The 20,885-nt window shown below is 41.7% G+C and overlaps 1 protein-coding gene and 1 long non-coding RNA gene across 2 annotated transcripts in view; one reads left to right on the top strand and one right to left on the bottom strand.

The window, feature by feature from the left end:
- The window catches only part of VAPA (VAMP associated protein A), a 36,333-nt gene extending 22,681 nt beyond the window's left edge, over nucleotides 1-13,652 (bottom strand). The window contains exon 1 of the mRNA XM_075744470.1: nucleotides 13,253-13,652. Coding sequence (XP_075600585.1) covers nucleotides 13,253-13,328 — 76 coding nt within the window. The 5' untranslated portion in view covers nucleotides 13,329-13,652. The remainder of the gene's footprint in view (nucleotides 1-13,252) is intronic.
- LOC142600403 (uncharacterized) overlaps nucleotides 1-20,885 on the top strand; it is a 179,363-nt gene that overhangs the window by 111,367 nt on the left and 47,111 nt on the right. The window lies entirely within an intron of this gene.

Raw genomic sequence — 20,885 nt, 5'->3', positions numbered from 1 at the left:
CTGGAGAAGAGAAGGCTCCAGGAAGACCTTAGAGCAGCCTTCCGGTACCTGAAGGGGGCCTACAGGAAAGCTGGAGAGGGACCGTTTACAAGGGCTTGGAGTGATAGGACAAGGCGTAATGACTTTAAACTGAAAGAGGGTAAGTTTTGATTAGGTATCAGGAATACATTTTTTACAATAAGCGCGGTGAGGCACTAGGAGAGGTTGCCCAGAGAAGTTGTGGATGCCCCCTCCCTGGAAGTGTTCAAGGCCAGGCTGGATGGGGCTTTGGGCAACCTGGTCAAGTGGAGGGTGTCCCTGCCCATGGCAGGGTGGGTTGGAACTAGATGATCTTTAAAGTCCCTTCCAACTCAAATCATTCTATGACCACCTGTGCCAGTGCTCAGTCACCCTCACAGTGAAAAAATGTTTCCTGATGTTCAGAGGGAACCTCCTGTGTCTCAGAGGTTGTTTCCATTGCCTCTGGTCCTGTCACTGGGCATCACTGGAAAGAGCCTGGCTCTGTCCTCTTTCTTCCCTTCCATCAAGTGTTTGTACATACTGACAAGATCCCCTCTGAGTCTTCTCCAGGCTGAGCAGTCCCAGCTCTGTCAGCCTTTCCTCATGGGAGAGATGCTCCAGTCCCTTCATCATCTTTGTGGCCCTCCACTGGAGTCTCTCCAGGATGTTCATGTCTCTCTTGTACTGGGGAGCCCAGAACTGAACCCAGCACTGCAGCTGTAGCCTCACCAGTGCTGAGCAGAGGGGAAGGATCATCTCCCTCAACCTTCTGTCAACACTCCTCCTAATGCAGTCCAGGTTACCACTGGCTTTCTTTACTGCAAGGGCACATAGCTGGTTCACAGTCAACTTGGTGTCTACCAGGACCCACAGGGCTTTTTCTGCAGAGCTGCTATCCAGCTGGTCAGACTCCAGTATGTACTGGTGTATGGGGGATGTTGTTTCTCTTCAGGTGCAGGACTTTGCACTTCTCTTTGTTGAATTTCACAAGGTTCCTGTCAGCCTGTTTCTCCATGTACCAGCTCCTTCAGCACTCATGGGTGCATCCCATCAGGGCCCATGGACTTATATATGTTCATTTTACTTAAGTATTCCCTGACTGGATCATCTTCCACCAAGGGTACTGAAGGAAAGATGTCTAAAAATTAAAGATCAGTGTTCTGCAGCAAGTCAAAACTACCTTGACTGTCAGTTAAGAAAACTAACCTTAAAATATACACAAAGCGCTTAATTACTCCAAACAGAGTCTTATAGTACTTTCTGAAAAAAGCACAGGTGACAAAAAAGAAAATGATAGGAATGTTGTTTATTTCCATAAATTATTTTTAAGAAATTAATATTCAGATCTTTGTGAAAACAATCTGAAGAGAATCCATAACATGCGTTGCCAATGAAGATAATTCCTTCCTCTTGAAATACCAAAACCATGACCATTCAAAAACCTTCTTCAGCCAGAAGAAAAATTCCAACTTTAATAAATCACCTATGTTAAAATTATTCACAGTCTATGAAGCGTAACAGCTTAGGTTTCATGCATTAACACTTCAACATTATAGGTCTGAATGATCAGGCGTAATCAGTGGAGGAAGGTGCAAGATTAATAATACCTACAAATAACCATGGCTCTCAGGTAGAGATCCATATACTAGAGCAATAATACACAATCTTTCACTTCTTATTCTACCCTGGTACTTGAGAAATAGTTATTAGTTTTACCATCAACCTGCATGTAAGTGTCAGAATGCAAAAAAGGCTTTATAAGAAGCTGACACACCTCAATGTCCACAGCTCCTGAAGGCTGATTCTAGGCTAGCACTAGTTATCATGAGTAACATTAGATTTTACCTGAGTTCCCTACAATGACATGCTGTCAGCAACCATGCTGATGATGTATCTGTCAAAGATTTTTCGTTCTAAAAAATTCTGAGACAATGCCCATTTTTTAATCCTTAAGGAGCTCATCTTCCTCTGCCAAAAGGGCAAGCAGAGCCTATATATGGCTATACAGCTTACTAGACGTGCTTGTGCAGATGCTGGCATGCATGCTCTAGTGGGGGCTGGTGTAAGAGAAATGGGAACTGAAAATTTTGCCTGCCATTCTGACAGAAGAGACAGGAATACAAGACAGTGGCATTTCAAAGCAGACAAACAATTTTTTTTCTTACACTTTGTTTCTGGATCAAAATTTCATATTCGCCCCAGCTTGTTACTGACATGTTATTAGTGGCCAAAAACCACTGTAAAAATGCAATAAGCATCTATCTCAAGAGTGAAGTACAGCCACAGATCATTACCATGAATTCTGGTAAAGAGAACATTAAATGCAGGACAATCTCGTTTTAGTCTGTATTTTATCTAACAGATAAAGTAATTAATGTTAAATACAGACAACGGTTTCTTTAGCATCAACAACAACAAAAATCACTATTAATAAGATGGTATAATATGGAATAACTTCATCCAAAGATATTAATGATTGTATTTAGCTTAAGTTTTAAAAACCAGCAGTCTGAGTGCAATTCAGTCATATATGTCTATTGTTGATATTTTTTCCTATTGAAAGAGTGCCATTACTAAAGAACTGTCATGTTACTAACATCAAAGGCATGTTTGTTACTTAATCTCCACATTATTGTTAATTCCTTACTTGCAAGTTAACTTTATTTGGTTACATTGTTATTCTTGCCAAATAGAAGCTAAGAGTATACTAAAATTGGTAGCTCATAAGTCTACTAAAGTCTTACAAATCTAATGATAAAGTATTATTCATCCCAAAGCGCTCTCACCATTGAAATAACAATATCAGTAGAAAGATTTTACTTCTGCTAAACATTTAAACCAGCAAATTATGCCCAAAGTCCTTAAACAACTAAGTAATATGTATATGCAGTCTTTCAGTACAGATACAATATTAACAATTTAATTCAATAAACCCTTCCTGCTGGAGCAACTACTCTCTTTACTTGCATGAAGTAGGATAACTAATGAATTTGATAATTACAGAGGTTCTTACATTTCAAATACTAGCAGATTCGAACAACAAAATTAAACAAACAAGTAACTCTTCCCTTTCTTTTTCCTTTTGAACTTGTATTTTAACCTGCTATAGCTTAGAAAAGGTTTCAGTGATGCTGAAAAGCCCAGATCTGCCGTTTAAAATATTTAAATATTCAGCAGCTTAAAATATGTATGCATCCTCAAATTCATAATTTCCAATTGGATACACCTTTCTGATCTGCATTGCAACATGTAAGATGCACTTCAAACTCTACAGCTATAATCAGTATACTTGTAATCGTCTCAGATGGCAGCTGCAGTGGCACACAGAAAATCAGTCTTTCCACAGAAGACCTGACCAAAAGCTGTTACCTAACAATTTTCCCACTGTGCTCTAAGAACTGGGTATCTGAGGCCAGATTCAAACATTCAACAGAACACCAGAGCTCTCGCGTTTTTCATCAGTTTCCTTGCAAGTAGTATTAAAAGTGTAACAAAGTAACTTTAAAAATAAATCCATTCCCCACTTCTCCCAGTGTGTACAAAATCCCAGAAAGTTTTTTAAAAACCCAATCTTAGGTGTTTGACTGTTACATGGTGTCCAACCTCAGCACATAACACAGAGCCCAGTCTAAACAGGCTTATATATATCAAACATTAAAACTTCCTACAGACAGGTCTAACTAATACTGGACTACCTCCCAAAGACATGAACTTCAGTTTCAGGGTGACCTTTCATTCTCTGGAAGGACGGACTACAGGTCTCCATCTCCCAAATCTCTGAAAGCCAAGTACAGCATATCCCACAGTCACTCAGGAAAACAAACATCTGCTTTAAATAAAAGTTGCATTCAGTCACAGTCTTGTCACTCAGACAGGATCACAAACTCCATTCCTGCATTACCTTCACATCACAGTACTGAGCCACGCTTTCCAGGACCAGTCATCTCACTTCTATAGAAACAGCTAGAGGTCTAACTTGAGCTGTAACATGGAACGTGTCTAGCAGACATCCAAATTAAAAACCAAACAATTTTCTTTTTATTGGGTTTATTAGATTTAGAGGCCATATTAACATCATGCTGTTAACATATTAAACATGTTAAATTAACATCATATTCCTATGGATTACAATTATTAAGTTTACTTCACAGATGGCACAGTTAGTCCTAAGTATATGATTTCAAAATCTATAAACATCCCTTCTTTCAAAAAAAAAAAAAAAAAAGTCGAACATTAAACATGTATCTCAGCCAAGCAATTCTAATGTCTTGGAACATAAAATGACATACTGGCTTCTAGCTTAAGTACATAAGGAGGTACCACCACTGTTCCTACCAAGCTTTCAGGAACATTGTAACCTCATGACCTGTGGACATCTTCTAAAGCCTACATGAAACAAACCACTTTGTAAGATGATATCTAATGAATTTAAAATTATTTTTTCCCATGTAATTTTTAGGTTAGTTCACACTGACACGATTCAGATTTGAAATTCAACTAGTTTCTAATGATCTAAATACATTCACAGCCATTTTATGCCAATTCATTTCTGTACCAATCCTACCCTTTAGCCTATGTAGCTTTTTTTTCCCCCAGGGCTTACCTCTTCTGATGTATTTATAGATAGCAATCAGATCACCTTCATTTTGCTAAGACAAACAAGCCAAGCTATTCTACTTCACTTATGTTAATAATTTTTCCTTTGCACCATTCCCATTTGGGTTCATCTTCTCTGACAAGGTGTTGCCAGGGCTGCATTCAGGTAAAGCTTCATCAATGCCATAAACCTTGACATGAATACTTCTCTCACAAAAAAACTAAAGTCTCATATTTGCTCTGTTTCATGACTTGTCACACTTGCAATAAACCCATGATTAAGTACTAGTCTCTAGTTTTACTGCTTCATCACGTCCAACTAAAATGAGAAAACAGCAGTTCTATTATTAGCGCACATCAAATGCACAATTTTTTGCATTCATCATGTCTCCTAATTCCGCATTACAAATGAGCTCTACCTGCACAGTCCCAACCATGCAAAGGTCATTATTGAAGACACTAAACCAAGTTCAAACAAAACACTGTCCATCCTTTAGAAATGTCTTTATTAAGCTTCTAATAGCCCACCAGCTGTGCTGCAGTTTATTTAATAGCTTGTCCCTTCTCTACATTTTTCCACTAAGCTTTTTTACCTGCAATTAAATTATTAGTTTTGCAGATATCTCCGCATCAAATAATCAATATTCAGATCATGAAACAAACCCTCCTGGAAGATATGTCAAAATGTATGGAAGAGAGAGCCAACATGCAGAAACATTACAGGCAGTCAACATGGCTTCACCAAGGGCAAATCATGTCTGACTAATCTAGTGGCCTCTTAAAATGGACTGACTGCATCAATGGACAAGGGAAGAGCTATGGATGTCACCTACCTGAACTTCTGTAAGGCCTTTGATACGGTTCTGCACAACATTCTTACCTCTAAAATGGAGAGATATGGGTTTGCTGGATCCACTGTTAGATGGATAAGGAACTGGCTGGGTGTCCAAAGAGTTAAGAGTCAGTGCCTCAGTGCCCAAGTGGAAACCAGTAATGAGTGGTGTCCCTCAAGGGTCCCTACTGGGAACAACATTATTCAGTCTTCAGGCATAGACAGTGGGATTGAGCGCACCCTCAGCAAGTTTGGAGATGACACCAAGCTGAGTGGTGATGTTGATACGCTTGAGGGAAGGGATGCCATCCAAAGGGACATTGGCAGGCCTGAGGAGTGGGCCCATGCAAACTTCACAAATTTCAACAAGGTCAAGTGCAAGGTCCTGCACATGGGTCAGGGCGATCCCCAATATCAGCACAGACTGGGGGATGCATGGATTGAGAGCAGCCCTGTGGAGAAGGACTTGAGGATACTGGTGGATGAAAAATTGGACATGAGGTGGCAATATGCACTCACAGCCCAGAAAGGCAATTGTATCCTGGGCTGCATAAAAAGACGCACAGTGATTGTTCCCCTCTACTCTGCTCTCATGAAAGACCTCCCTTAGAGTACTGCATCCAGCTGTGGGACACCCAGTACAAAAAAAGATATGAACCTGTTAAGGGTGAGGTCCAGAGGGGGCCCACAAAAATGATCAGAAGGCTAGAAGAGCTCTCCTGTGAAGAAAGACTGAAAGAGTTGTGGTGGGTCAGCCTAGAGAAGAGAATGCTCTAGGGAGACCTTATTGCAGCCTTTCAATATATAAAGGGGGTTTGTAAGAAAGAGAAAGACTTTACCAGGGCCTGCAGTGACAGGACAAGGGGCAATGGAGTTAAAAATGAAAAGAGAGTAGGTTCAGATTGGACATGAGGAAGAAATTTCTTATGATGAGGGTGGTGAGGCACCGGAAGAGGTTGCCCAGAGAAGTTGTGGATGCCCTCTCCCTGGAAGGATTCAAGGCCAGGTTGGATGGGGCTTTGAGCAACCTGATCTAGTGGAGGGTGTCTCTGACCATGGCAGGGTGTGTGTGTGAACAAGATGATCTTTATAGTCCCTTCCAAACTAACCCATTCTATGAAATAAAGATATCCAGTAATTACAGTTGTAACATCAGATTTTGTTTCGGGGGGTGCACACAGAAGAGATCAAAAAAGAGACAGAGAGAGAGAGAGAGAGAGAAGTTCTCAGATCAGAATGCCATATTCTACCACGGAGACTCATGCTGCATTTTATTCCATGTTCCATTTACCTCCATGTCTTTAATTATTCTTTAGTCTAAGGCTTTGCATACTATCAAGGTCAGACCTATTCAAGCACTGAAGTGTCAAATTAAGAATTACTTCAAGTGAGACCACATTTTGAGAGAAACAGGAGGGAAAAATTCTGATGTGACTATCTTTTTAGAATTCAGGCAAACAATCATTTTTCTTTTTCTTTTCTTCCTTATTCATTTTATTAAAAAACAAACGTCTCAAGTCCTACACTAGGAAAACACTTAGCAAAGTATTTTAACTCTCAAGACCTTGTTCATACAGAAATAAACTGAAAGTATTTATTTTAATTTACATAACTATGTATTTCTAAATACTTTCAAACCATAAAATGAAATTATATCTACATTGCCAAATAATTTCAATGCAATGAAATAACTGTATACAAGACAAACAAAAACCACTAAAAGGCAACAGAAGCTAAAGAGGCCAAGATCATTATGCACCAGATAAAGTCTTACTACCTTAAGGAAAACAAAGTTACTAAAATTCTAACTTGTGTTTCAGCATTTTTATTTTCAACAAGACCACATCAGAAATTACTTTATTAGAGTAATTTTGCTGATTTTTTTTCTTTTTAAAGGAATTGGCTTATACAGACTTATCTGGCTCATCTGACAATAAAAGCCTTGTAATTTGACAGCTTTCACACTGGAAAATGTAATACTTATCTAATTAGTCAGTGATTTTTTTTTCCACCTTACACACAGCAAGTGGTCTTCAGCAGCCTTTTCCAACTTGAAATTATGGCTTGTAAGATGAGTATTTAATAACCCTTTAATGACTGATGTTCACAAAGATCTGGTAAACAAACATCTCCAAAAGACAAAGTTGATCAGAAAGTAAAACATATTCACAAACCACAGTCAAATCAAAACAGGAACAATTTAAAATACCACAATGGACAGTCAGTGCACTAAATATTCAGACCTATTAACTGATGCATAAAACAGCTCCTCTTGTTAATGGTAAGTCTCTACTTTGCAACTTGGCCTTGAACAATGGTACAGTGTTCATGTATAATGCAGTATTTTTTACAGTATTAATAATGAGGTATTACAGTGATCTAGAACACTTGCTTAGGCTATCAACAAGCAGAATGAGTAGGCACTTTATACTAATCACAATGTAAAGGTGAAGCTTTTATACCAATGACTGCAGTAGAAGTACAAGACAGTGAGGTTTGCTTAGTGTTTCTCTGTTTAGTCAGGATGTAATATCAAGTAAAACCGAGTCCTACAAATTGCAGGTAAAGCACAAAACTTCCAAATCTTTGCTGCTGTATACCTCTGTCATCACAGGAAAAAAATCTTCCATTTATGAATCTTAAAACAAATGGCAAACTAGATCTGCCAAAATATAATCTAACACCTATATTACACCTGACTTCACAGATCAATGCAACTCCTTTTTATTAGTCAGTTTTAAATACAGTCTAACACTGTAATAGACATATGTATTAACATAGTATCACCTTATAAGCAACAACTGGTAAAAAAATTATCTTCCTTTCTCTTCCTCAACACATTCCCACTAATCATTTTGTGTCTCAATTTTCATTAATACTTATCATTATTAAAAAAAAATAGGATACTAAAAAATATCACATTTGAGCCAGGAAACAATGGATAGAAGTACAGATATATAGAAAGAATAAACAATTCCAGAAATCCTTCTTGGATTTAAAAAAAAAAGAAAGACGTCAAAGACTACTTGTTGAATACTGAGTCATTCTCTGGGATGGTCAATCTTTGTCATTACACAATATTCAGCCAGCAAAAATATTAACTTAAATGGAATTATTTCAAAGTATCAAAAAGCCACAACTGTGTTAGTAATCACTTAGAACCAGTTTTCCCCCTCAGCACTCCCATTGTTTAGTTTCAAAAATGTTCTTGAATGAAGATACCAGAAAATTGACATCCCAATCACCTTTTTGTTAACCTATCTTAGAAAGCTGGGACATCAAAAATTTGCTGATACTTTGAATGGAGTGAAAACAGGCATAAAATTTGACATAATCAAGACACACACAAATAAGGCAGCAAGATCACATTTGAGGACTTCAAACCCTGCCTACACTAAAAGATATCCTGGGCCAATTCTGGCAACAGACCTTCAGAGCAGGGGATAGATTTAACGTTGAGCTATTTTTACCTTTAAATTCCACCTTCTCGATTTGCAGCAACACGTAGCCTATGGCTTTCAATGTTACCAACAGCAATGCAATGATTACAAAATAATCTACAGCAATATTTTTGTATTATTTAAAAGGTCATAGAAATCTGCATTTCAGAATGAGCTGTAATACTTGTGTTCTCTACTTCACCAGGAACACTACCACCTGATAGCTGATTTTATACACTAATAGTCCTAGATTATTAATCAGATTAACAATCAGAAATTAAACAGATGTTATGTTGATCTCTCCCTGTAACTCAAACCACCAAAGGCAAAACTTATTGCACACAGACATGCTCAAAAGTTAATTTTAGTCTGCTTACTTGCTGACTTATTTCTAGCCTCAAGGTAATAAAAAAAAAAAAAAAAGGAAATGTGCCTTGTTATTTTGAGACCTTTACAAATGTAACATAACTGGATTTCACACACTTGTAGCAAGAACTTCAATAAAGGACATCAATTTAGAATATTCAGACATTTTTATAAAGTTTGACTACTGCTAGTCAGACACCTCTGAATCACATGAAATTCAAATTCTGAACACTGTCTACTAATCTTCCAAGGCTCATGAAATCAACTAGTGTTGATTTGCAATTAGGCGTTGCAGAAGCATGTCTTATGACTGATTTAAAGATTTGGCAAAGGTTTCTAAAACCTCTTAAAAGAACCATCATCCAAGACCCATTTAAATACACGTTACTTACAACTGCAAAACTGGCTTCTTGGACATAAGGAAGACCTGGTTCCCATAACAATGTTAGAAATCCTTGAACTGAAAACTTCAAGTGCTGCTATTTATCTACGCAACCGTTTTAAAAAAATATTTAAAAAATCTATTTACTCACAAGGAACCAATTCCAGATTACCATAATCTTCACTGAACTAGAGCTACAGACAGTGATTATGTGCATGAGTCACATGAAAAGACCCCAATAAGAAGCAGATGTTCCACCTTCCAAATTAGTTGCTTTTAAGTGTCTCATATTACAATTCTTCCAATCCAGTCCGCAACAAACCCACACAACTTCAGATTTGAGAAGCTAAACAAAATACATTAGACTAAAATACAGAAGAAAGCTAACCTACTGGAGTAATAGGGTTGAAGACCTGGATACAAGAACTATGAAGCAAATTCTCAGTGCTCCATATTGAGTCTCTGAAAGTGGTATTACGTAGCGTATCAACTGCCTCTTGGTTTCATCACTTTTAAGTACAATTTTTCCCCTTGTCACATTTGCACAACACTCTGAAATGTACTTATTAGTTTTGTGGTTTTCCTTAGGTATTCCTGATGGTTCCACAATCCAAAGAAACCTAATTATCATAGAAGCAGAGGGAATTAACCATGACTACAAAGTGCTATTAATGACTAAAATTTCTAGGAATTCAAAGTACTATAAAAACATAATTCTAATCTTTCGTCACCAAGGGATATATGTAAAGTGTTAACCACCACGGGACATGTTCTTTAGACCTCCCCCTGAATTGTGTGCAATAAAATTCAGAATAAATGTATTATAGACCTTATTTTTGCTGATTGAGTAAAGTAGATTAGAAAAATAAAAAACCCAACCAGGGAGAGTTTCATCAGACAATGATGAATTTAAAACCTTGCCAAAAACTCCTTAAGATAAGTCCTATGTACTTTTAAATCACTGTTTGCACAGAGGCATATTAACACATTTCACTGTTAGCCTAAAGGTCAGCAAATCCTATACATGTTCCTGAGGCCAGAAAACCAACAAAACTATTTGTTCAGTTCAGATGTTTAGACTTAACCTATATCTCTGTTACATATCCATCAACAGTATTAGGTAAACAGTAATAATGGATAAATTTCCTAATAAAATAACTTTGCATAACTAGCCACACTGAAAAAAAAAAACAACAAAGATATATGATTTTCCTACACTAAGTTACACTTATTCCAAGTCATACATTCTCTTACTGACCAATTACTTTTAAAAAGATAACTCTTGGGATTCCCTTGAGCCAATATTGTACTCTTCAATGCAATACTTTAGAACTGAATTACTGTCTGTGGTCCACAAACCTTTTTAAACACCTCAAAAATATGCAGTTAGAAAATGTTTCAGAGTGCATTCAATGCTCTCAGTAGATAGATCTTTCTATAGTATATTACTATAATAATATAGTAATAGACAGTGCTTTCCAGGGAATATTGGCTGCAGTCTCATTATGCTTCAGATTTTGTTTTTGCTTAGTCTGGTCTACAGAAATTTTCTTAATATATGCATTAGACTGAAACCAAAGTTTATGCCTAAAGAATACATATTTTGTGCTCTAAGTACATAAACACACACGACAATAAAAATCACTGATTGACAATAGGTTCAAACAAACAAATTCTAATCTAGTATTTATTCTATATTCCCTGTATCAACACTTTGTTTGAAATCACATAAATACAGCTTGTCTTCAAGCTGGAAGTAACTCAACATCTGAAAGTTTCAAATTAGACACAGTAGCATGTTTCCTTAAAAAAACCAAACAAACATGCATTTTCCTCCAACCTGTTCTTGCAATAAGAATACAGTGTATTGAAATCTGAGTGCAGGCAGACCTGGCAGCATTTTAACAACACAAAATAGAAATGAAAAAGGATAAGTTCCCGCTACGGTTTTGACTCTGTCTATGAATGTGCAATTTAAAAATTGAAGCTATTAAGAAATTAATACGTGTAATCAGATTTTGGGTTTTAATTGATTTGATGCATCAATAAAACAAGCAGAGTTTGTTAAAAATCTCGTTGATAAACCAGACTTAAGTTTTATTTCTAAAAGCCAGGCCAGCCAAAGGTATTTTGGGGGAATAGAGTGTCCTTCTCTAATATAAACATTAATTTGTTCTAATTGTCCATTTAAAGATTTTTACAACCTCATAAATTCCACTCTGTACCTCTAAAACAATGAAAAATTAGTCTACTAAAAATGGAAAATAAAATAGAAGTATTCATAGGATTAGGCAAGTGCATGTGTTGACACTAATCACAAAATTTTAAATGTAAGTGCAGATAACATTAACAGCTTTAAAAAAGAAAAATCTAGTATTGCAGATTCTAGTTCTGAAACATTCTGAGATTTTTCTGAATGCCCCTTATGGGCATAAAATAAAATGACAGGATACTACTGAAAACTACTTATTCTATCATGCTTTTTTTTATGCCCCTACCTTTCAGGGATCACTCATCTTTGGAAGAGCCTTCGCTTTTCACAACTATCTAATTTATTAGGAGAGAAAAAAAAATCCCACATGATAACAGCACTAACTAGGACCTATTTTGACAGAAGTGTATTATGCCGGTCACAGTCCTGCGGTCGGCACGCAATACCCGATACGCAGAAACTTCCGAAATGCACGCATTCCTTTCCTTCGTTCCCAAGGAAGGAGCGAGCTGCCTGTTTACGTACCGAGAACCTGCCTGAAACATAACAACTTGGGGGAAAGGGCGGGGTCATTCGCCAGGCCAGCGGGACAGGCTGCATCAGGGAGAGGGTGCGAGCGCCTGCACATCGCCTGGTCCCATACCCCTGGAGTGATGGTGCAAAACCGCACCGGCCCCGCGGGGAGACCGGCGGGGGCCAGGGGCTGGGCTCTGACAAGTGCCCACAGCCGCCCCTCCAGGGCGCGGGAGAGAGAAATGGCCAGACGTGAGAGTAGCCTCCCAGGCGAGTTTCCCTCCTCGGCTCCCCTCCCTGCTCCCTCGCACAGCGGCAAGGCTTCAATCGCCCACTTCGGGGCCTCTCCTTCCCGCTGCAGACAGAGGGAGACCTCACAGAGAGGAACCGGCGGCCGCGCAGACCTCCGCAGCCACAGAAATGACAGGAGAGCGACTCCCCCCTCCCCGGGCCGGGCTCCGCTACCTCAGGGCCGGGCCTCCCGAGCGGAGCGGTGACACGGCAGCGGCCGCATCGGCACGCAGGGAACACGCGGGGGGGCAGGAGGCGGACTGGCGCACTGGCGGGGGCCGGAGGGGACGGACGGCCCCCCGAGTGCCGCGCCCGGCAGAGCGGGCGGGCACCCTCCGGGGACCGGGCCGCAGCGCTGCCGGGGCCGCGGACACGCTCTCGAGTCCCCGCGGGATCCCAAGATGGCGGCGGCCGAGCCCGTTCACCGGCTCGGCGGCGCCCCCCCATCCCCCGACGGACCCGGGCGGGCAGGGCCCGGCACCGCGGCCCGGGGGAGGGAGGAGCGGGGGGGGAGCAAACCGAGGCGACTGGAGGCGGCCCAGCACCGCGGCGAAACGGGACACCGTGCCAAGCTGGGCCGTCCCGCTGTCCACCCTCCCCTGCGCCCGGCTCCCCCTCACCTTTGAATTTGAGGTCGGTGGGCGGATCGAGCACCAGGATCTGCTCGTGCTTTGCCAGAGCCCCGGCAGCCGCCATCTCGGTCGCTCGCTCCGGCGGGAGGAGGAGTGGTGGGAGGGAGGAGGAGGAGGGGCGGCAGGAGGAGGCCGGGCAGCGGCGCCGCTCCCTCGCGGCGGGCGGGCGGGCGCGCGGGCAGTGGCTGCGCGCGGCTGCAGGCGCTGCCGGCGGGGCGCGGGCCAAGGGCGGGCGCTGCCGCCTGCCGCTGCACGCGCTGCCGCCCCGAGCCCCGTTCGCCGCCCCCCCCGCGCGACTAGCTCAACGGCCGGTCGGCAACGCCACCCCTCCGCGGGCACGAGGGCGGCGGAGGCGGCGAGGCGCCTTGCGCGCATGCGCCCGCGCGCAGCTCGCCCCTAGCGGCTTCCCCCTCCTCCTCCCGCACCGCCGGTTGGAGCGGAACCCCTCGGCCCGGCCCCCGCAGCCGCCACCCCCCGCTGGGGTGCAGGAGCGGAGCGGGGAGAAGCGACACCACCCTCCCCCCCCCCCCAAACAGAGTTGGGGCAGAGGCGGTGGCAGCTGCACGCGTGCGCCGCGGATCGCCGGAAGAGGAAGGGCGCCGCTGGCTCGGTGCTTCGGGCGGCCGCAGCGTCGCTGGGGGAACTACCGCTCCCGGCGTGCCGCTACGGGCGGGCGTGGGGCCTGCCGGGAGTTGTAGTCACGGCGGGACGCTGAGGCGGGCGTGGGGAGCTGAGGCGGGCTCCTGCTCTGTGGGGCTGTGGGGAAGGGCGGCCCTCTCGGTTCAGAGGTGGTGTGACCGGCCCTTCCCCTGAAGCTGGAGGAAGGAGGGCGAGGCTGGGCGTCGGGTGGGGGGTAGTTGGGAAGGGGGAAAGTAAAGGGAAGTTGGGGAAATAGTCTCAAATTCTCTATGGCCGCTGAGGGATCTAGCTTGGGTCCTGTCTGCTCACGGGTGAGGCTTGAGGCGCTGGAGCCAGCTCATGGCTGCCATCGGGTAGCCGTGTCGAGACAGCTCGGCCCGGCCTAAAGACGGCTCTACCACCGGACAGCACCCCGGCGCCAAGGCGGATGGGCCCAGCTCTCAAACCGGCCTGGAAAACGGCCAAAAACTTCCCTCGAGTACGAAAGCTGTCACTAGGTGAAGGCTGAGGAGCATTAATAGGGAGTCGATGTTGAGAAAGATTGAACTCTTGCAAAAAAAAGAAATATGAGACATTATTTATTATTAGGCAGGAACATGGCATATTTGCCATCCTTCTTGCTTGCACTTTTTGCCAGACAGTGTTTTTATGGTAGGCCTTTTCATTGATACCATACTTTCAAGCGAATGGTGCATGTTTGGCGAATACCTCTACCTCAGCCGCCATCACAAAGAAAGAGTTGTGATGCCATTCAGCAGGGGAGACCCACTTCGTAATTTAGGTTCAGGCTCTGCCTTGGCTCCAGCAGAGCCTTCACCCTCCATTTCAGCTGCCTGCCCCTGCTCCAGGGCTGCCACCATCACACGTGCCTACTTCAGCGCTTTTCTCCATGCCGCTTTTGCCAGCAGCAAATACGCACATGACTTTTAATACCATCAATGACTGAAGAAGAAATAAGTGAGAATTGCTGTAGAAAAGTATTTCAGAGCAGTTTTACCTGATTAGAATTGGCTTCAATAGGTGGAATTATGTAGCGTGTATGTGAAAAAGTTGCTAGAGGTCTGCAACTATTCTGGCTGCAGTTTTCCTGCTACAGACTTATTTTATGATGCACATAAAACAGCATCTTAAATTACATCCTTTATTTACAGTGCAATATTTAAAGTTATTGTCTGGTGGTCTGCTGGGCTTTGTTAGCAAAACCAATGTTCCTCTTTGCTTATGCATTCTTACCCTTGGGATCTGGAAGATGAACTGGAAGATAGAGGGGGTTTTTTCTGTACTAGTACATTTTTTTCTTTTTCTGTTAACATGGACACTTAGTCTATTAACTCCACTCTTTCTCTGTTTCTGTTCATGAATCCACCAAAAGACTAAACCACAGTCTACACTTCCCAGAAATTGTAATTCAGTTCCAGAATTACTTGGTGATTATATACCAGAAGAACTTACGGGTCTCAGCTTGCAAAGAATCAAGACATGGGGAGCTGCTGCAAAAGGTTCTGTCTTTTCTCCTTTTAATGGGGTTTAAAAATGACAGAAAAGAGTACAAATCCAAAATCAGCTTCCTCTTTGTAGATTTAGAAGACAGAAATACCTCTGTTTTCTAATTCTTTTATAGATCTCTTGTATAAGAAAATCCGAGGCAAATTAGAAGTTAAGTTCCTTCCTTAACATGACAACAGGTCTTAGAGGTTTTCCCATGCATGGTTTTCAGTGCAAACACCTTGTTAGACATGGTTGCGTGATATATGTACCTGACGTCAGGGGATGCGCATGGGTTGGAGGAGGACTGGGTTAATCCTTATCACCAGCATATCGAGAGGGAGTGGACGAAGAACAGGGCAGAGCCTCAAGCTGTGGCTCACAGAGGGAGCATCACAGCATTGCTGAGGCTGGAGGGGACCCCAGGAGGGGCCGTAGTTCAATTTCCAACTCAAAGAAGAGTCAAAGCTGATTTCAGGCCAGGTCGCTCAAGGCTTTGTCCTGTGGGGTCATTAAAACCTCCAAGGACAGAGATTTCGCAGCCTCCTCACAGCAGCCCAGCTCAGCACTTGCCTGTCCAGCTTCAATCTGCTCCTTTTGTGTTATAGTAACAGCAAAGTTAGTACATAAATATCGAGTGGGTGGATTAATGGTAATTATGTATGTTGTCTGAACACATTGAGAACCTTAATAATGCATTCATCTGTTTTGTTGCCTTTAGTATAATTTCTGATCTAATGCTTTTATTACATCCAGACCGATGTAATTTTTTCTATTAAACACCACCTGTGCTGTTTATCAGCAATATCTGGCAACCTGCTCCAACATCTGATTCATTTCATTTTAACACCTTATAGCACAGTTCAGGAATGAAATCTTGGATCTGCTGCAGTCAGTCGAACTCCTCGCACTGATTTTGGTGAGATCATGGTGTCATTCCAGAAATATCTATCTTTAGCATATTCATCACTGCTTGTGAAAGGATAACATTTGCTTAACCTGAGGTCAACATTTTTCCTGTGTGTTTGTAGATCTTAATGTTTTTCACCCTGCGCGTTCAGTATTGTCGTTATATCTCAGTTTGGAGATGATTTGACATTTTTTCAAAACTGTTTGCTATTAAATAGTAAATAAACTCTCTCTGTACCTGAGAAGTAGCAGAGTAGATTCAGTTTCGTAATAGTGTTTTCCGCTGTTTATTATGCAGGTAGTTTATTCAGTCTCACCAATTCTGAACTTGAAAATGTCTTGCAATAAAACAGTATCACGACCACCTTTGCAATTTCTTGGTGTTATTAAGACTATCAGAAAAAGCAACCAACTGCCACATTACTTGTCCTGTTAATGGGAAAATTCTAGATTTCACTCTGTGAAGTATCTCATGCATCCTGCACTGCTAAGTCAGTGAATATTGCAAAATGCAAAGGTGTAAATGTAAGAATATGTTTTAATTTCTCTGTATGGAAATACCTGCCCTTTTGGTGCTGCTGTTTATCTTCTGAAATACAAAACTGTTCATACAGCAGGTTCTAGTCATGATTTACTTGACTGCTGATGAGTTCCATATATAGTTTTAGGCCCACTTGTTATATTGTAAATCAAAGGTAAAATTGCAGTCCACCCTATTATTGAAGATTTCTGGCACTAGTCAAATGTTGCTGCAGAAAGGAAAAGTTGGTCTTAGTTGAATATCTTCAAGTTTGTTCAACTACGGTGTATTTCTTTACCTGGTGACATTATTATGAAAACATACAACACACGTTGAATATGCAAGTAGAGGGAAGCCAATAGCACATAATGGCATTCTTATAAATAGCTACAGCATGAAATTTGATGTACTTTTCATATTTTGGACCTGATTCTATATTGCTGAACACAAAAATGCTTTAGGCCATTAACTTATGTAGAAACAAGACAAAAATTGTATCTTGTCTGTGTGGTTGAAAGTAGCATTTAAAGAATCGAATGCTTCCTGAGCCAGTTTCAAATGTGCTAAAAGCCATTAGTCCTTTGATAAAGGACGAAGTTATTAAGGAAATGGATTTTTGCATTTTCCTTTTAGTAAATGGTTCTTACAGTTCATATACATTCATGAGGAATGTAGTGAGACAATTCAATATACAAAGTACAGAATGTGAGTGTATGTTGGTTGTTGTTTGCTGGTGTTGCATTTCTAAAAATGCACAAACACTTTGCTAAAAAGTAGCCCAAAATCAAGTACACATAGCTAAGGATACAAAGAGAAGTATGTGGTTGAAACTCACCTCCGGAAGAGAACAACTGTCTTTTAGATATCAGTCTTAACCTGAGAAGTAATTCTGCAGAAAAAGCATAATGGTGCCCTGTGGTCATCACATCTCTTTCCCAATCTGATGGTCTTGCAAACATCATGGTCTTTCTCAGTTTCAGATCGGAGAACTCACCTGGCAACCGGGGTTCAAATTTCAGCTTTCATTTGCTCTGTTAATACACGTAGCAGCTCTGCAATGCTAATTCTGCCCTTGGCATCTCCTAAGCGGTTCCAGGAAGCCCTCAAATTATATTTTCACACCATGCCTAGGTTCAGTTCTAATGGGTCACAACGTAAATAGGATCAAATAATGTCATATCGATGTGCGAAAGACAAGCATTGTACCTAGACTGTGCATGACACGTGAAGCGCTTTCCCTCTACTAAGCGCTGACAGGACGTACACTGAAGTGCTGTGTCCAGTTTTGGGCACTATCCTTCAGGAAAGATGTGGGATGATTGAAGGGAGTCCAGAAGAGAGGACCTGTAATGGCTAAGGTCCAGAAAACAGACAGATTGAAACATGAGAACAGATTGAAAAGCTGAGGTTATTTCGCTTAAGGAAGACAAGATTGACTCATGTGTTTGGTAATAGTCTTCAAATACGTTAAAAGCTAGGCACAGAGAGAGAAAATCATCTGCTCTCACTTAATTTGAATAGGACAGGAAGTAATGGGCATAGATTGGAGCAAGGACTGATTTAGAGCAGATGCAAAGAACTTTTTAAGAGAAAGGATAGTTAACGAAAAAAGATTGCCTGGAAGTGCAATCCATGGAGTCCCAGTCACTGACCTTTAAGAACAGGTTAGACATCTGTTGGGAGATATAAATTTAGCTGATCCTGCCTTGAGATGTGACCTCCGAAGTCCTTTCGAGCCCTATGAGTCTATCATTGTGTAAATTCCAGCATGCTCAAAGATTAAACTGATCATCAGCAGTGGAAATGTCCATTCCCTAAGGTCTGAGCTACAGTCCATTAAAGTCAGGGGGAATTTTTCCAGTGATTTTAATAAGCGTTGGATCAGACCCTAATTGAGTGTGTAATTTGGAGCTGTGTGTGGAATTTGGTCCACAATTCTGTTAATGGTATTTGCAAATGAGAAGAATCCAACTCCTTTTCCCAGGGTACATTAGTTTGCAATGGTTACGAGAGAAAGTAAACACACGCTGAAGAAGCAGTGCTACATTTTTCTTACAAAATCGAGTAGAATTGACTGAAGACAGACACAAGGAAAAGATCTCTGGGGAAAAATTAGCAACTTTTCTCATGGAAGAACATTTTAGACAGCTATTTCTTACATCAATTAAGCAGAGACAGACGGAAAGAGACAGCAAAAACTATGTTAAAAACACTTTAAAAATAAATAGGTTTCATGAACTCGAGAATGAAATGTTTGTCTTTGCTGAAAGATCAAACTAAGCTGAGTGCCTGAAAATGAGCAGAGCAAAAGAAGGGGAGACATGGAGAAATTCAAACTGTCAGTGTCTTCAGTCAGTTACATAGTGACTGATGAGGAAAGATGCATTCCCCCAAAGTCTGTTACCAAATAACATAAAGATTTTCCTCCACTCTGAAAGATCAATTAAATCACAAGCACTTATGCGAGCTAAAGCTCTGCCTCTGCAATCACATGTGTTTATGCAATCCGGAGGAATGCTAATACGCATGAAGTGAAGAGTTTGCAGATTTGCAAAATCACAGCTCCTGTGGGCATCCGCAGCCGCTCTGCATTCGTGGCTTGTGCACATCCCCTGGAAATTCTTTCTCTGTTACCCTTGTCTTGTGGCAGGAAACAGGCAAGTGCTCAAAATGCTCCTCTAACAGATGCAGGAAGGTAAGGTTACTAATATGTGGCTAATACACACATGAAAGGTCTTGATTAATTCATTATCTCTAGGAGTAAAGACATAAGGTTTCTAGAATCATCTCCCCACTCCAGTTTGTTGCAGACGTGTTCTGTGTCTGCACACGGGCTTGAACACTCTACCTGAGAGATCATTTATGAAATATTTATTTACTTTGCATTCAGGAAAGAAAAAAAGAAAAAAAGTCTGCATAATATTATTGATGGAATCTTTGCCAAATACTGAATTATTTATAGCTTAATTGTACAAATGATACCCATGAGGACATGTTAGATTGCAATATGCAATTGATACACTGCGCAAAACCAGGGACATGTCTTTCAGACTTTGTTCTGGTACCTTGGTGGGTCACCTTAAAGCAGGTATGAACACTTTGCAGAGGCAAAGCTGGCACACCCGACAGCATTTTTGACGTTGCAAGGGGTAAAAAGGCCAGCGGAAGGCCCCGTGTAGCAAAAGATGCTCTGACCTTCCCACTCCCAACCCATGTGCCCCCATTGCCATGCTTAATTCCCTCATGCTCCACTTCCCTGTGGGCAACCTGGTCCCTTCTGCCCTTTAGCAGGTCCCACCTATGCTATGGTCACCGCAACTTTGTGCACGGCTCTCCACCTACAACCCCGCATATTCACCATTTTCCTTCCCCCCGTGCCAAGCAATAACAGGGAAGGTTAGGAGAGTGCACCCACTCACCTGTTATTTTGGTCCTGTGCCTACATCCCTGTTGCAGAGAAATAAATAAATAGATGTTTCACTGCTAAATTCATAAAGTTAAATGCTTGTAACTATTTTGTGAGCGTGCCTTTTAATGCAGACTTTAATTGTGCAATCACTATTTTAATTCCACAGGTTTCCTGCCTTCAATTCTGCTTTTCAGAGAGAAAGACACTATAGTGCATTGAGACCCTTCTGCTCCCACTCCATCACCCCAGAACTACTTCTGTCCTATTTTGCTGGGGTTTTTTCCCTTCTCTCTCTCCTAATCCACATTGCTCCTGCCCCTCTCTTCCTGCTGTCTAGCAGACAGGCCAGCAAGCTTCCCCTCCTTTCACCTTCAAATGAGGCAGGTGTGTTTTCTCCTCCTTTGTCCCTAGTATGAGAAAAAGCAGCTTAATAGAAATTAATAGCAATTTAATAGAAAACCAGAATCAGCTGCTGCAAACCTAGAATGTGATTTTTTTTCTGTGCCTGGCCATTTCTTGCATTTTTTCCTTCCCCAAGTAAGGCAAATACTAGAAATGAGGAAAATGGGAATCTATAGTGGATCAGAGAGTAGTTTCTATTTATCCACCACCCTCACTCTCTGGGCCATAACCAAAGGCTTCAGAAAATCCCACCATAG

The sequence above is a fragment of the Balearica regulorum genome, chromosome 2 (assembly GCF_011004875.1).
Source record: "Balearica regulorum gibbericeps isolate bBalReg1 chromosome 2, bBalReg1.pri, whole genome shotgun sequence".
Classification (NCBI taxonomy): Eukaryota; Metazoa; Chordata; class Aves; order Gruiformes; family Gruidae; genus Balearica; species Balearica regulorum.
The sequence above is the reverse complement of the archived record's forward strand: the minus strand, read 5'-3'. Positions and strand labels throughout refer to the sequence as shown.